Source organism: Nomascus leucogenys, chromosome 12, assembly GCF_006542625.1.
Source record: "Nomascus leucogenys isolate Asia chromosome 12, Asia_NLE_v1, whole genome shotgun sequence".
NCBI classification, from domain to species: Eukaryota; Metazoa; Chordata; class Mammalia; order Primates; family Hylobatidae; genus Nomascus; species Nomascus leucogenys.
In genome coordinates, this window is record NC_044392.1 from 21832471 (window position 1) to 21849539 (window position 17069).

The window sequence follows — 17069 nt, forward strand, 5'->3', positions numbered from 1 at the left end:
AGGAAGTAAATGGTCTAATCTAGTTCAAATACAGGTGTGCAGACTCCGAAAGCCATTGTAATCCCATAAAGTCATGTTCTGGCTATCTTTCTTTCAATTCAGCATGGTTTTCTCGTTAACAGTATTAGTAGCTTTACTTATTATTAGCTATTATTTTTGGTCTTATGGACAGTTAAGTGAAGGGCAATACCAGATGTTGTCTCATACAGTTTGTCTATAAAGAATTTCACTGCTAGTAGAATATATACTTTTTCCTCTGAAGTGCTTAAAATGTGATTCTTCAAATAGCATCGAGTCATACTGCTGTCAAAAAACATTTTTTTTTTTTTTGAGACGGAGTCTCGCTCTGTCACCCAGGCTGGAGTGCAGTGGCACAATCTCGGCTCACTGCAAGCTCCGCCTCCCGGGTTCCCGCCATTCTCCCGCCTCAGCCTCCTGAGTAGCTGGGACTAATTTTTAAACAATTATGGAATACCAATTTTACAGAAATATTTAATAAAAACTGAATACACAAACTTACGTCGGCTGGAGGTTGATGGTGACTGGTTTCCAAGCTCTGATTTCAGAATGCTGTCATCTAATGGTGAGAGTAATAAAATAAGACTATCAACTTATGCTTCATAATTTGAGTATTTATTTCTAGTAGACAAAGAAGATACAAATTCCACCAGGAAAAAAAGAAGACAGAGATCAGCCAGAAGCAGAAGAAAAAGTAGAATATCTGAGTGCCAATTAGACTGAGAGCTCCTTGAAACATGCGACCTATTTCTTTCATAGCTTTTCACAGCATATGGTGGGGTCTAGTACAAAGCACACAATAATTAGTTTTGAGAGAAAGTTTGGAAGTATTTGACCCATAAGTATCTAATGGGATTGGTGAAACTTCCGGGATAAAAAGGACAAAGAAAATAGGCACACCATAATAAAATGAAACATATTATACCATCTGAAAAACTGCCACATATTGAACTCTTGCCTGGTGAAGATGCTGTAAAGAGGGGGAAAATAAGGACAAAATGTGGATTATAGACTACTGAGCTGTCTGGATAAGGTGTTTTAATATAAAAACCTGAATCCTCACTATTTTCTACCTCAAACTGATTCAATATTTCCTCTGGGGATTCTGACCATTTCAAATACTAGTAGTATTTTAAAATCACATTTAAAAACTTCTCATCATTTCTGTTAATAGACAAGTAATAAAGTAATTGTTTTAGGCTTGTGGTTAAACAATAGAGCTCAAAAATAATTTTCTCACAACTCTGTCACATTTCTACTTCCATCTAAATTTATTTAGAAAATAAATTAAGCCGGGCACAGTGGCTCATGCCTGTAATTCCGACAAATTAAGAGGCTGAGGTGAAAGGACAGCTTGAGCACAGGAGTTTAAGGTAGCCTGGGCAACACTGTGAGACCCCATCACTAAAAAAAAAAAAAAAAAAAATTAAAAACAAGAAAAGAAATTAAAAATGATCCTAACCTTTCCCTTTCCCTTCCATCTTTCTTAGCATACCAGCAGGTTTTAAAATCTAACAGAGGAAATGGAAGGACAGGCTTCAGAAGGTGGAGAGGCTGAGTTATCTCATTTGTATGACCTATATTACCAGTATTGCCATCTATCACTTGCCTGGAGTTTTATAACTTTTATATATATAAATGAACTTCCTGGTGGATCTTCTTAGCGTTATATCAACAACTTTCATTTGAGAAACACTGGCATAACTGGAGGAATAATATTAGCCCTGCTAAGATTCAGAAATAGCCTTATTTTTGATCATATAACAAAAAACTCCATAATGATGTAGTAAGACAAAATGACAGCAACTCTAAGAGGAATATTGTTTTTTAATTACTAGTTTAGCTTAGGATATTTCATTATTTAGAAGCTTCTAAGTTAGGTTATCAAAGTTACAACTAAAATAACAATAAAAATACCTAACCAGATGAAACTCAAATCCATCAGATAATGTTTATTTTGAATACTTCACTCCATGGTTGCAAAGATCAAATGAGATAATATATACAAAAATGCTGTGAAGTGCAATTCTGTGATGTTAATGATGAAGGGCAGCTAAATAATAATTATGTACCATATATAATATTTATATAATTCATATAACACAAACACATACACAGCAGGGTATATACTGCCAAGGCAGGACATTGTCCAAAGGGTAACTGCTATCCTTTTTATCAACATTACTAGAGATGCTAACAACAATTCTAAAAAACATCTTTTTAAAAGAAAAAACTCAGCTAGCTGCGCACGGTGGCTCAGGCCTGTAATCCCAACACTTTGGGAGGTCGAGGTGGGTGGATCACCTGAGGTCAGGAGTTTGAGACCAGCCTGGCCAACACGGTGAAACCCTGTCTCTACTAAAATACAAAAATTAGCTAGTGTGGTGGTGCACCACCAGCTACTTGGGAAGCTGAGGCACGAGAATCGCTTGAACCCAGGAGGCAGAGGTTGCAGTGAGCTGAGATCACGCCACTTCACTCCAGCCTAGGCAACAGAGCAAGACCCTGTCTCAAAAAAAAAAAAAAAAAAAAAAGAAAAAAAAAGAAAAAAAAGAAAAAACTCAAGCTTTTCTAGTCTAAAGAGTATGGTGATAATCAATCACTCTATAACCATCAAGAGTAGAGGGCACAAATCTTCCATAGTTGCTACTGATTCTACAGAAAACATTAACAATAAATAAGCCCTGATAATTATGAGATTTTAGACTTTAAAAAATTGTTTACACATATAAGCTCATTACAATAATCTAGTTATAGGCACTATTGTCTCTAAAGGCAAGAAAATTGAGGTTCACAAAGGTTAAGTGATTTTACCAAGATTACTCAATTAGTAAGTGGAAGAGCTAGGACTGGAGCTCAAGAGCTTTAACTCCAAATTGTCTTCTTTTCTCTATCTAAATTTCTGAGACAAGTTCCAAAATATTTATATTAATTCTCTGACCTCTCCATGCACATATATTCTTCTCTATAATCATTGTTTTATCACCTGGCAAACAGGAAAAAGTAAAGACAGTGGTTCCATCTTTCCTAAAAGGTTAGATGCAGGCAGAAGCCTGAACTGGGACTTGTCTACAGGAAACTGGTGCTAACATCGGGTGACAATGTTCCATGGGGTAGAATCTATAGCCTAAGGTTCTTGAACACTCAACTCTAAAAATGACTTTTTTTTCCTCACCAAAGCAGGCAGAAATATATAGTTAAAGAATGAGAGATAAAATGTGGAATGCCAGGAGAACATTTTTTTAATGGTCTTGAAGAGGAATCTATTATATAACAGTGTTTGAAAAATCACTGTAGTCTTCCACTTCCATTGAAAATATTTTCTTCTTGCTCATCGTTCTATCTTAAAGTCCTCATGTGGTTGAAAGTCTAAAAGATCCTATTACATGCACACTTCTGGTATGTTACTGTTACATAACTCTGAAAGCTCAATGTGGTATCTATATATGGTAGGTGTTAGCAACCAATGTATAATTCTGTAAGCCATAATAAATATAGTAACCTAAGACAAAGTAGAAATGCAAACAGATAAAATACTAAAAATTAGCTATCAATTTAGCAACTAAAAAGATCTATTTCTGCATTTCTATTAGATGTTCAATATTATTTTTCCTTCTGTATTGCAATGTCTTATTAGAGGAAAAAAATTATGCAAAGATTTTCTGATAAGTATGTACTAACTTCACAAGATGCCTCTGAGCTTTTCACATTATATACACTAAAACTCATGCATTTTTACATCCAAGAGTATCTCTTGGGTCTTCAAATTTAATTTTAATGTTTGATTCTGGTTATAAACATAATTCTAATAAGCTGAATAATTAATGTTTGGTTTCCTAACTATAATAGGTCAGGAAGAGCAAATTATAAGAGGAAATGGTTTTCTAATCACAGGCACATAATCACAGCAATAAGAAATGACAACCAACAATAAGACAAGGGCAAAAAGTTATTTCGATTCTAGACTGCTGAAGAACTCACTCATATGTGGGCTAAAAACGTCACTGCTGGGTAAAAATGAATTATGACCACTCCTACTTTACTGATGGAAAAGCAGAGCCACACACGTCATCTGGTCCAATTAGAGTTAATCATCCCATGAGCAAGAGATACAAGATGTGGATTTTTACATTATCTAAACAAAAGTAAGAGAATACCTGATGACCTCAAGACCGATTGTGGTTAGATGAGTAAAGTAGGGAGGTTAAAGGTCACTTAAGGCAGAATATGCATGGACTTTAAAAAAATATGGTCGAGATTTAATGTGGACGCATTTCCATAGAAATTATAGAAAGTGAGTTCAAAGTATGATGGTTTTATCACATCAATTTATAGTATTCCTTATATTCTGTGACACTTAATCCATCCAAAACCTAAACATGAGGCTGGGTGTGGTAGCTCATGCCTGTAATCCCAACACTTTGGGAGGCTGAAGTAGGCGGATCACTTGAGGTCAGCAGTTCAAGACCAACCTGGCCAACATGGCGAAACCCCGTCTCTACTAAAAGCACAAAAATTAGCTGGGCATGGTGGTACATGCATGCAAGTCCCAGCTACTTAGGAGGCTAAGGCACAAGAATGACCTGAATGTGGGAGGCGGAGACTGCAGTGAGCTGAGATTGTGCCACCGCACTCCAACCTGGGCGACAGAGGGAGACTCCGTCTCAAAAAAAACCCAAAACAAAATAAAACACCCCCAAAAACCCAGAAAGGCTGGGCGCAGTGGCTCAAGCCTGTAATCCCAGCACTCAGGGAGGCCAAGGCAGGCAGATCATGAGGTCAGGAGTTCAAGACCAGCCTGACCAATATGGTGAAACCCTGTCTCTACTAAAAATACAAAAATTAGCCGGGCGTGTAAAAATACAAAAATTAGCCGGGTGTGGTGGTGCACGCCTGTAGTCCTAGCTACTTGGGAGGCTGAGGCAGGAGAATTGCTTGAACCCGGGAGGCAGAGGTTGCAGTGAACTGAGATTGCGCCACTGTACTCCAGCCTGGGCGACACGGCGAGACTCCATCTCAAAAACAAAACAAAACAAAAAACAGAAAAAAAGCTCTAAACATGAAAATATAACTTGTGCATTTCAGCCTTTATTAATTAAAATTATGAGTATACAAAGCTGTTCCAAAATCTGCTAAAAGCAAAAAATAAGTATTGTCAAAAGAGTAGAATTTCATTATTGTATACAGACTGTATTGCTGCTAGAACTGACAGCTTGTTAAGATCCATCAATCTCTGGTTTTCTTTTTTTTTTTTCAGACAGAGTCTCGCTCTGTCACCTAGGCTGGAGTGCAGTGGCACAATCTCGGTTCACTGCAAGCTCCGCCTCCTGGGTTCATGCCATTCTCCTGCCTCAGCCTCCCAAGTAGCCTCCCGCCACCATGCCCAGCTAATTTTTAATTTTTTTTGTATTTTTAGTAGAGACGGGGTTTCACTGTGTTAGCCAGGATGGTCTCGATCTCCTGACCTGGTGATCCACCCGCCTCGGCCTCCCAAAGTGCTGGGATTACAGGCGTGAGCCACCGCACCTGGCCAATCTCTGGTTTTCTCACGCCACTATTTACATTCTACACCCAGCCCATGTGCTGCCAGTCCAGGCAAATAGAAATTACTAAACTAGTAATCATAGCTGTACTTTATTAGTGAAATCACAAACAACCTAAATGTTTATCTGAAGAACTAAACATTTTTGTCAAGAAAAACATAGCAGGCCGGGCGTGGTGGCTCATGCCTGTAATCCCAGCACTTTGGGAGGCCGAGGCAGGTGGATCACGAAGTCAGGAGATCGAGACCATCCTGGCTAACATGGTGAAACCCCGTCTCTACTAAAAAATACAAAAACGAAATTAGCCAGGCGTGGTGGCAGGTGCCTGTAGTCCCAGCTACTCAGGAGGCTGAGGCGGGAGAATGGCGTGAACCGGGGAGGCGGAGCTTGCAGTGAGTCAAGATTGTGCCACTGCACTCCAGCCTGGGTGACAGAGTGAGACTCTGTCTCAAAAAAAAAAAAAAAAAAAAAAAGAAAAATATAGCAAATACACTTAAGATTATTTCAGTAACAGAGATTTATCTACTTACTTTGCATCCTGGTCCTTATTCTTGCAGTTTGTGGGGCCCATTCCTGGGGAGTTTTTTGATATCCTGAGCCTGAAGCAAATATATATATCAAAAGATAATTTCTCATACTTTGAAAGTTTATACCTATTCCAGTGTTATAAAATTAATCTATCAGAAAGACAAAATAAAGTAGGGGAAGAAAACAATAAAAGCAATAGTTTTATAAGTAAAAGATAATTTCAAAGGATTGTATCAGTGAGGATGAACTACTTCCCACAGCAAAGCAGGTAGCAAATAAATATATTATCACATAATATAAATTACTTGTGGTAAAATAGCCCTGAATACATTTCCATATCACAGAGTAATTATTACAGGTAGTACCAATCCGTGGTGAATTGAAAAGGTAAAGAGGGGTAAAATGACTTAAAACCTTATTACAACTTTTGTTGGGAGAATAAGGCAAGGTTAGAATTGATTGACTGAGGCTGGGCGCGGTGGCTCACGCCTGTAATTCCAGCACTTTGGGAGGCCGAGGCTGGTGGATCACGAGGTCAGGAGATCAAGACCATCCTGGTTAACATGGTGAAACACCGTCTCTACTAAAAATACAAAAAATTAGCCGGGTGTGGTGGTGGGCGCCTGTAGTCCCAGCTACTTGGGAGGCTGAGGCAGGAGAATGGCATGAACCCAGGAGGCAGAGCTTGCAATGAGCCCAGATCGCACTCCAGCCTGGGCGACAGAGCAAGACATCGTCTCAAATAAAAAAACAAAAGAATTGATTGACTGAAAAAAGAGCAGACAATCAACTACTTACTCAGCACTGAAGGTTGCTTATCATGAGCTATGAAGTTTCGACCTGAAACAGAAAACAGGGATAAGGTCATAGAATACTTGAAAATAACAACAAAAAAGATGTTGCATAGACATTTTGCTTGTTTACTGTGGATACTAAAAACAAACAACAAACAAAAAACATTCTCTCATCAATTCCAAGCATATAAGTATATAAAGTATATATATATATATATATAAAACATACATATACTATATATAAAGTGTGTGTGTATTTCTTTCCCCCTCATTTCTAAACTTCAAAATGTTTAGGAATTGGGCAACAACAAGGAGTCAGTTTTCGGATCGGTACCATCAAAATAACAACTACATATAGTCGTATATATCAAGTATAATTTTGCTTAATCCTTTTTTTTTTTTTGAGACAGGGTCTGACTCTGTCACCCAGGCTGGAATGCAGTGGCGCAATCTCGGCTCACTGCAACCTCCGCTTCCCAGGTTCAAGATATTCTCCTGCCTCAGCCTCCCAAGTACTTAGGATTACAGGTGTGCACCATCACGCCTGACTAAATTTTTTGTCTTTTTAGTAGAGACAGGGTTTCACTATGTTGGCCAGGCTGGTCTCAAACTCCTGACCTCAAATGCTCTGCCTGCCTCACCCTCCCAAAGTGCTGGGATTACAGGCATGAGCCACCATGCCCAGCCAATTTTGCTTAACTCTTATGTGATATTTATAAAATTGTTCCTATTTTATAAATAAGGGAAAACCGGCTGGATGCAGTGGCTCATGCCTGTAATCCTAGCACTTTGGGAGGCCGAGGCAGGTGGATCATGAGGTCAGGAGATCGAGACCATCCTGGCTAACATGGTGAAACCCCGTCTCTACTAAATACACAAAAAATTAGCCAGGTGTGGTGGTGGGCGCCTGTAGCCCCAGCTATTTGGGAGGCTGAGGCAGGAGAATGGCATGAACCTGGGAGGTGGAGCTTGCAGTGAGCTGAGATCACACCACTGCACTCCAGCCTGGGCGACAGAGCGAGACTCTTATCTCAAAAAAAAAAAAAAAAAAAAGGGAAAACCAAAATTGGTAATTTTTCCAAAATTATATATCTAAAAGTAGTTGGGCCAAGATACAAATCCAGGCAGTCCATATCATATACCACATACCATACCATAGAGAAATGGTATGTACTATCTATGCAGATTTATGGACATTGCAAAGTAGCTATGAAGTAAAACATGCTACTTCAGGTTTTGAGGCGGTATCTAAGGATAACTGTAAAATGACACAATGGGATGATTAAAAAATGACATTACAATTATAACAAGGTAAATTTTCAAATCTGCCCTGAGGAAATGAGTTACTCTTTGATGATAAACACAAGTATTGATTTACATTTATTTATTTTCAACTTTTTCTGAATACAAACATGTGCTAGCTGTTTAAAAAAAGGGGCCATTCTAGAAATGCATAATTTAAAAATTCATAAATATCTATCTGTTAAGTATCTATTATGTGCAAAACAATGAACGTAGAAATATTATGGTAAATAAGACAGATATTCTCTCAGCTTTGTTTTCAGTCTATACTAAAAATATACTTTTAAAAAAGTGGATACGTACGTTTTAATACTTTCATCAAATTCTAAGAGATACTTTTAAAAAAAATGCCCTTTGATCTACAGATACATCTTTTAATTAATGGTATGGCATAGTTTAACTGGATGGTTTTTCTTTCTCATTGATACATAAAATCAATAGTATCTTAAAGTCAATGAAATATATCTTGATCACCCTTTCATTAGGATACAATGAACTAACGCATTTTTCATTTCTAAATAGCATTTCGTTTTTTTTTGAGATGGAGTCTTGCTCTGTCACCCAGGCTGGAGTGCAGTGGTGCGATCCCAGTTCACTGCAGCTGTTGCCTGTTGGGTTCAAGCGATTCTCCTGCCTCAGCCTCGCAAGTAGCTGGGATTACAGGCACCTACCACCACGCCTGGTTAATTTTTGTATTTTTAGCAGAGACAGGGTTTCACCATGTTGGCCAGGCTGGTCTCGAACTTCTGACTTCTGGTGATCCACCTGCCTTGGCCTCCCACAGTGCTGGGATTACAGGTGTGAGCCACCACCCCCGGCCTAAATAGTATCTCACTGCATGGGTATAATATCATTTATACAGGTAGATACATTTAAGAGTTTCCAAAGATCAAAGATTTGGAGTAAAATAGGGCAAATACATAAAATAATTCGAAGAGTAATTTTCCACAACTGATTTTTTTCCAGCAGCTAATTCATTTTATGTCTCATTTTATAGTCACAAACCCAGAACCTACTAAAAATTAAAATAAAAAATATAAAATTGAATTCTATAAATACAATGATTATAAAACAGATTTCCAAAGGCTTTCCTTTTTTCCTTTTTTCTTGAGATGGAGTCTCACTCTGTCGCCCAGGCTGGAGTGCAGTGACACGATCTCGGCTCACAGCAAGCTCCGCGCCCCCCCGCCCCCCCAGTTCACGCCATTCTCCTGCCTCAGCCTCCTGAGTAGCTGGGACTACAGGCACACGCCACCACACCCAGCTCATTTTTATATTTTTAGTAGAGACAGGGTTTCACCATGTTGGCCAGGGTGGTCTTGGTCTCTTGATCTAGTGATCTGCCCACCTTGGCCTCCCAAAGTGCTGGGATTACAGGTGTGAGCCACCACGCCTGGCCTTCCAAAAGTTTCTTCTTAAGAAAAGAAAGTAATGTGGAAGAAAAAAAAAGTTCTTGAAGATTTTTACATACAAAGATATTTTTGGTTGATTAATAATTAACTCGGATTTTGGGAGACTTGATTTAAAAACGTCAAAAGAAAAAAACGGTAGTAACAAAATAATAAAGGTGGCTGGGTGCAATGGTTCACACCTGCAATCCCAGCATTTTGGGAGGCTGACGTGGGAGGAATGCTTGCGCCCAAAAGTTTGAGACCAGCCTGAGCAAGATAGTGAGACTCCGTCTCTACAAAAAATTTAAAAATTAGCTGGGCATGGTAGCACGTGCCTGTAGTCTTAGCTACTCAGGAAGCTGAGGCAGGAGGATCCCTTGAGCCCAGGAGTTCGAGGCTGCAGTGAACCATGATCGCACCACTACACTTGCCTGGGCAACAGAGCGAGAACCTGTCTCAAAAAAAGAAAAAAGAAAAGAAAAGAATGAAGTTAAAAAAAAAGTCACCGATGATTCTTATGCAAATCATTATTAGCATTTTGGTATATTACTTTCCAATCTTTTTTTGTTACATTTTCTCAATATTTGATCATAAAAATTTTCAGTTGTAACACTGAAATGAATATTTATATACCCATCACCAAGCTCGCCATTAACTTTTTATTACATGTGCTTTATTACTTATTTATTCATCCTTCCAAACTTTTACAAGAGTTGAAATTGTACTAATATAAAATTTTATGTCCTTATTAGAATAAGTGCATATAAATAGGCTCAAACTACTACATTAGTCTGTTAAAATAAAAGCAATCAACCCATTTATACTGCTAGCAAAGACATTCAACAAATCACAGAAGTAGTAGTTTTTTGTTTGTTTTTTAAGTTCAAATTCAGGTTTGGGTATAGAGAATAACAACTCAATAAGCAAGGTCAAGTGGTAGAGAGATATCAGATAAGTTTTTTTTTAGCATTCATTATTCCTCTTGTTCAATATTTACATTAAATTTCAAAAGAGGATCTTCAAAAATAGGAACAGCATTTGACCAAGCTCACAGGAAGACCTGTAAACACAGCTTTACTTACTTTGTGATGACTGCCAAAATGATTCTACATATTGACTAGATGATCTGGTGGTATTATCTAAAAAATAAAAAAACAGTACACTATAAATAATATTCAACTTTTACACTGCACATTTTACAAGACAACAGTGAGAAATTAATAAAAAGGGCAACAATATTCAGATAACTCCCAGGTGGTTAAAAACTTGGATGCATAATTTATTTTAAAAAGTTTCTAGGCTGGGTGCAGTGGCTCTCGCCTATAATCTCAGCACACTGGGAGGCTGAGGCAAGCAGATCACCTGAGGTCAGGAGTTTGAGACCATCCTGGCCAACGTGGTGAAACCCCGTCTCCACTAAAAACACAAAAATTATCTGCACGTGGTGGCACGTGCCTGTAATCCAAGCTACTCAGGAGGCTTAGGGCAGGAGAACTGCTTGAACCAGGGAGGCAGAGGTGCAGTAAGCCAAGATCGCACCACTGTACTCCAGCCTCAACAAGAGAGTGAGACTCTGTCTCAAAAAAAAAAAAAAAAGGTTAAAAAAGTTTCTAAAGAGTCATGTCACATCTAAAAAATTAGCTAATAACCACTTAAAAAATTGTTATGATACAGAACATGCCCCAAGGTAATGACATAATAAAACCTTTGAGTTGCGAAAAATTTTCAAAGTTTACAACAGTGGATCATCTTGAAATCATTAATATCCATTTTTGCTTTAAATTTTTATTGCAAGTGGGCAATATTTTTGTATACTCTTTTTCTTTCTTTCTTTCTTCTTTTTTTTTTTTAAGAGATGGACTCTCACATTATTGTCCAGGCTGGTCTTGAACTGAAGGGATCCTCCTGCCTCAGCCTCCTCAGTATCTGGGACTATAGGTACCTATCACCATGCCTTGCTTTCAGTCTATTCTTCTTAAAAACATTTTTTCCCATATAAAAGTAGAATTTATAACTAAATTAGTTTAAAAGTGATCAGGTTGCTGTTTTGGAAACAGACACATTGACACAAAAAGGTGAAGTGGCCATATTTTTTTTTTTTTGAGACGGAGTCTTGCTCTGTTGCCCAGGCTGAAGTGCGATGGTGCGATCACAGGACCTGGGGTTTATGTACTTCCAAATAGTTATGCTGGTAGCAATGGCAGCAAACTATTGGCTATATAAATGGCTTAATTAATCTCTAATTTTTAGAGCTTCATGTAATATGTATGAACATTAATAACAGCACTTAGTGAGTGTTTACTATGTGCCAGGTAAGTGCTTTGCATATATGAATTAATTTAACCCTCACAACAATCCAGATGACAAGACTGAGGAACACAGAAGTTAAATAACTCTCTAAGGGCAAACAGCTAAAAAGTGAAGAAATGGATCCCAGGAATTCTAGCTAGACACTACTAGCGTGTTACAAATCTCCATTTCTGTATGAAGAATACACAGGAAAAATGAGGAAGGGTGGGAAATACACAATACCAAATGCCCACCAAACATCTTATAATGCTAGGCACGGTGGCCCACACCTATAATCTCAGCACTTTGGGAGGCTGAGGCAGGAGAATTGCTTAAGCCTGGGAGGTCGAGGCTGCAGTGAGCCACGATCGCATACTGCACTCAAACCTGGGTGACAGAGCGAGATCCTGTCTCAAAAAAATAAAAACAAAAACCAAACCAGCTTATGTACTTATTTTTAAAGTGAAATGATGAAGTAAAGAATAGGAATTACAGGTCGGGCGTGGTGGCTCAGGCCTGTAATCCTAGCACTTTGGGAGGCAGAGGCAGGTGGATCACCTGAGGTCAGGAGTTTAAGACCAGCCTGGCCAACATGGTGAAATCTCATCTCTACTAAAAATACAAAAATCAGCCAGGTGTGGTGGTGCGCACCTGTAATCCCACCTGCTTGGGGGGCTGAGGCAGAAGAATCACTTGAACCCGGGAGGCAGAGGCTGCAGTGAGCTGACATTGCGCCACTGCACTCCAGCCTGGGTGACAGAGTGAGACTCCGCCGCAAAAAAAAAAAAAAAAAAAAAGAATTGGACTTACAGAAATTTTAAGGAGGTGGTGAGGGGAAAGTGCAGGACTAAAGTATAAAATTACTCATTATTTACAGAGTTTACAAGTTAGTTTAGCATTATCTTTTTTGGGGGGGGGTCTTGTTCAACATTATCTTAAGCCTCAAACTGTTATTTTTCTCTCTTTAGTCAACTCTTTCATTGAATAAACTTAAATTCACATAAACAATCAGAACTTGTTAATTAATAACTTGGTTTGAATTTGAAAATCCAGAGATAAAGGTAGTTATCTAATTAAATGAAAACTTCCTAAAAGTAACACTCCAGATAGTGTTGTCAGTCCCAATGGCAATGTGATTAGTTTCTCTATAAAATTCAAAAACAATAAATAACTCTTCTTTTAAGCACAAAAATATCTTACTTTCCACAAATACCAAAAAAAGCTAAAAGTGATTTGTTTAGATATCATGACATAGTATTAATCGGATGTACACACGAAATCAGTAATTTTAATAAATATTAAAAGAAAAATTCACGACTTTTTATAAAGTATTAATAAAAATTTGAAAGTTTTTTTTAAAAAGCAAATTCGTGGAATACCAAAGATAGTTCTATGAGAAGAGTCATATGTATATAAAGCAACATTACCTCCAGATTCATCAGAATCCCTGGATCTGGCCTTAACAGTAGTGACACTGCTGTGAGAGCTGTCTTGATCATCATCTTCAGTTTCTCCTAAAGAGAAGTAAACAATATACTAATATAGCCTTATTTTAAGGCTCAAAAGATCTGAATTTAAAAAAACCAAGCAAATAATTTAACATTAAAAGAAGGCTTTTAAGTTATCAGATATAGATCTGCTGTTTATCATGCTTATTATTTTGAATCCCAAAGTTCCAAAGGAACTAAAATTTAGCTCAATTTGTGTTCTCTGGGGCACATAATACTTTCCTAAACAAATATTCAGAGTAATATCTAAAAAACTATACTCTAAAGCTTTAATGTAGACTCAAAAATGAACAGATGAGCGTTAAACAGTGGAAAAAGTTTATGGGGAGGAAAACTACATATAATTAGTGTGTAGTTAAATTCAGATGTGTGTGTGTGTGTGTGTTGGTGGTGGAGGGGTAGTGTACACACACCTGCACACAAACATTCTATTATGCAGGTGACCACCCTCAGATTATGCTGAGCTTCAACAAAAACTAAATTTTACTCCTGTACTTTTCAAACATAAACTGGTTATGAGAATTTGGAAAACTGATTATTTTAATATCATAATAGAAAATATTATCTTTGCTTAAAATGAACCCAAATAGACAAAAGATGCTTAAAATGTAAGGCTGTCATCACTCATTCTATCTGTCCTATTATTTCTGCCCAGTTAACAGTTCAGATAAGCATGAATTTTTTTTCTTGAAGAAAAATACATTATTTTCTGTTCTAACTTCTTTTTGTTTTTTTTTTAAGAGATGGGGTCTCACTAGGTTGCCCAGGCTGGAGTGCAGTGGCTATTCACAGGTGCAATCCCACTACTGATCAGCACAGGAGTTTTGACCTGGTCCGTTTCTGAACTAAATGGATTCACCCCTCTTTAGGCAACATGGTGGTCCCCTGCTCCCGGGAGGTCACCATATTGAAGCCAAACTTAGTGCAGACGCCTGATCGGCATAGTGCACTACAGACAGCCCAGAACTCCCGGACTCAAGTGATCCTCCTGCCTCAGCCTCCTGAGTAGCTGGACTACAGCATTGCACAGTCCGCTCTTTCCATTTTAATATCTATCAGAATGGCTTTTTTTTTTTTTTTTTTTTGAGTCTCCTCTTCGCCCTGAGTGCTGGCAATCTCAGCTCACTGCCTCCGCCTCCGGTCCCCCCCCTCAGCCTCCCGAGTAGCTGGGACTACAGGCATGTGCCACAGTCCCCGGCTCTGTTCCCACTTCTTAAATATCTATCAGAATGGCTTTTTTTTTTTTTTTTTTTGAGACGGAGTCTCGCTCTGTGCCCAGGCTGGAGTGCGGTGCGCAATCTCAGCTCACTGCAAGCTCCGCCTCCCGGGTTCACGCCATTCTCCTCCTCAGCTTCGTTTCTTTTTTTTTTTTTTTTTTTTTTTTTTTTTTTTTTTTTTTTTGCCAGCTGGAGTGCGGTGGCGCAATCTCAGCTCACTGCAAGCTCCGCCTCCCGGGTTCACGCCATTCTCCTCCTCAGCCTCTCCGAGTAGCTGGGACTACAGGCGCCAGCCACCACGCCCGGCTAATTTTTTTTGTATTTTTAGTAGAGACGGGGTTTCACCGTGGTCTCGATCTCCTGACCTCGTGATCCGCCCGCCTCGGCCTCCCAAAGTGCTGGGATTACAAGCGTGAGCCACCACGCCCGGCCAGAATGGCTTCTAATGTAAAGAAAAAGACTTAAAGTATATATTGTATAATATTTACAAGTAAAATACCTTCTTCAGAGAAATTGACCTTCTGTTGGACACTGGTGGCTTCTAGAAGAAAAAAGCATACATTAAATATTAAACATATAACATCAAAAGGTAAAGCTTAGGAATAAACAAAAGCTTAGGAAAAAAAGTTAAAGCTTGGGAATAAATAAAAGAGCATCTTGTTTAGGAAAATGAACATAAGGACGCATTAAATAAATTTTTTCTGTTAAATCACTAAGAATTGGCCAGGCGCAGTGGCTCACGCCTATAATCCCGGCACTTTGGGAGGCCGAGGTGGGTGGATCACTTGAGGTCAGGAGTTTGAGACCAGCCTGGCCAACATGGTGAAACCCTGTCTCTACTAAAAATATAAAAATCAGCCAGGAGTGGTGGTGCGTGCCTGTAATCCCAGCTACTCGGGAGGCTGAGGCAGGAGAATAATTTGAACCTGGGAAGCAGAGGTTGCAGTGAGCCGAGATAGTGCCACTGTACACCAGCCTGGGTAACAGAGCAAGACTCTGTCTCAAACAAAAAAAGAAATGAAGTGTTTAATTTTCCTTCAGTCACAGGTCTATTTTTACTAAAAAATGTAACCTTTGTATGCAAAAAAAACCATTAAATTCTACATTGAAAAATATTCTAGTGTGTATAGGTTTGCTATATTCTCATTCTCTTATTTGCCAAATCCCCTATGCTCCCTTTAAAAACCAACTACACTAACTGGACTGATGAACCAGTTCTTTAGGGCACTGGTGTATCCAAAGAGGAAGAAAGGTAAAGAAAATTCTAGTTCCAGCAGGTCCATGTATGTCACTGTTTTCCAGAGAACAGAGAATTTGAACAAAAATAAATAAGCAAAACACATCAAATAAACTTGGAACATAGTATTTTTACATGGGCTATTCTGAAACTTAAAAAAAAAAAAAAAGTGAGATGTACCCAAATGCAGGTATTTCACAATTGGGTTAAAATATCACTGAAGGATCATATGTAGAGAAGTAGCATGATTTAGACTTCTTCAACAAAGCTGAGAAAATTTCAGCTTTTATCTCTACTGATTTTAACCTCAATTTGCTTATTAAAAGGGACAATAGTATTACAGAAAGCCATTGCCAACACATTATATGGTGAATTTGAAAGTATTTCTTTTAAACCCATTTAATTAGATTAGTTTAATACTACTCAAGCTTTGAGTTCCACTGAAAATACTTCCTCTTGACAGTGGCAAGTGCAAGTCAGTATCTGAAATATATTTGCCAACTTTTTTTATTAAAAAAAAATACTAACCCAGAGAAAACTGCTGATAACACCATGTTACTCTTAAAGAACTAGACTCTGGTGTATTAGGTACTGTTTTGCTCTAGGTTCCTTATGAACACTGTCCTTTCTTTTTCTCTTTTTTGAGGGAGAAAAAGGAAAAGTCAAACAAAAAAAAATTTTTTTTAAGGTTTTAATTTAAAACAAGAGATGGGGTTTTACATGATGACCAGGCTAGTCTCAAACTCCTGGCCTCAAACAATCCTCCCATCTCCTAGCCTGCAATCCCAGCACTTTGGTCTCTTAAAGTGCTGGGATTGTTATATAGGCATGAGCTCCACAGCTGGCCAAAAATGTTTAATTAATATTTCCATTCCTACAAAAAGGTATTGTTCTCTTTTTGAAGTTTTATTCTCTAAGTGCATAATTATTATAGTACTTCATATTTTTGTACAGCAGTTTTACTTCATTTATGTAACTATTCATATAGCATGCAAATACAAGATACTTTCTTAAGAATCAATAATCATATTTTTGTTATTATCTTAAAATGCTAAGTCCTTAATATTTGCATGATGCTATTTGGTTTTCAAAAAACCCTTCATGAATGTCATCTGATTCCCATCTCATCATAAGGGAAGATTTTCATAAGTAAGGTTCATAGATATCAAGTGACTTGTCTAAGTGTATAGGACTAATGTAATAATAAAAAAAGGCAGAAGACAGCAGGCTCTTCTGACTTCC

At 38.1% G+C, this 17069-nt stretch overlaps 1 protein-coding gene across 2 annotated transcripts in view; it reads right to left on the reverse strand.

The window, feature by feature from the left end:
• TOR1AIP1 (torsin 1A interacting protein 1) overlaps positions 1–17069 on the reverse strand; it is a 41420-nt gene that overhangs the window by 5655 nt on the left and 18696 nt on the right. For both annotated transcript variants that reach the window (XM_012511454.2, XM_003258963.4), the window contains exons 4-9: positions 15090–15131; positions 13293–13379; positions 10659–10715; positions 6888–6929; positions 6092–6160; positions 521–577 (exon numbers count right to left, since the gene is read on the reverse strand). In XM_012511454.2, coding sequence (XP_012366908.1) covers positions 521–577; positions 6092–6160; positions 6888–6929; positions 10659–10715; positions 13293–13379; positions 15090–15131 — 354 coding nt within the window. The remainder of the gene's footprint in view (positions 1–520; positions 578–6091; positions 6161–6887; positions 6930–10658; positions 10716–13292; positions 13380–15089; positions 15132–17069) is intronic.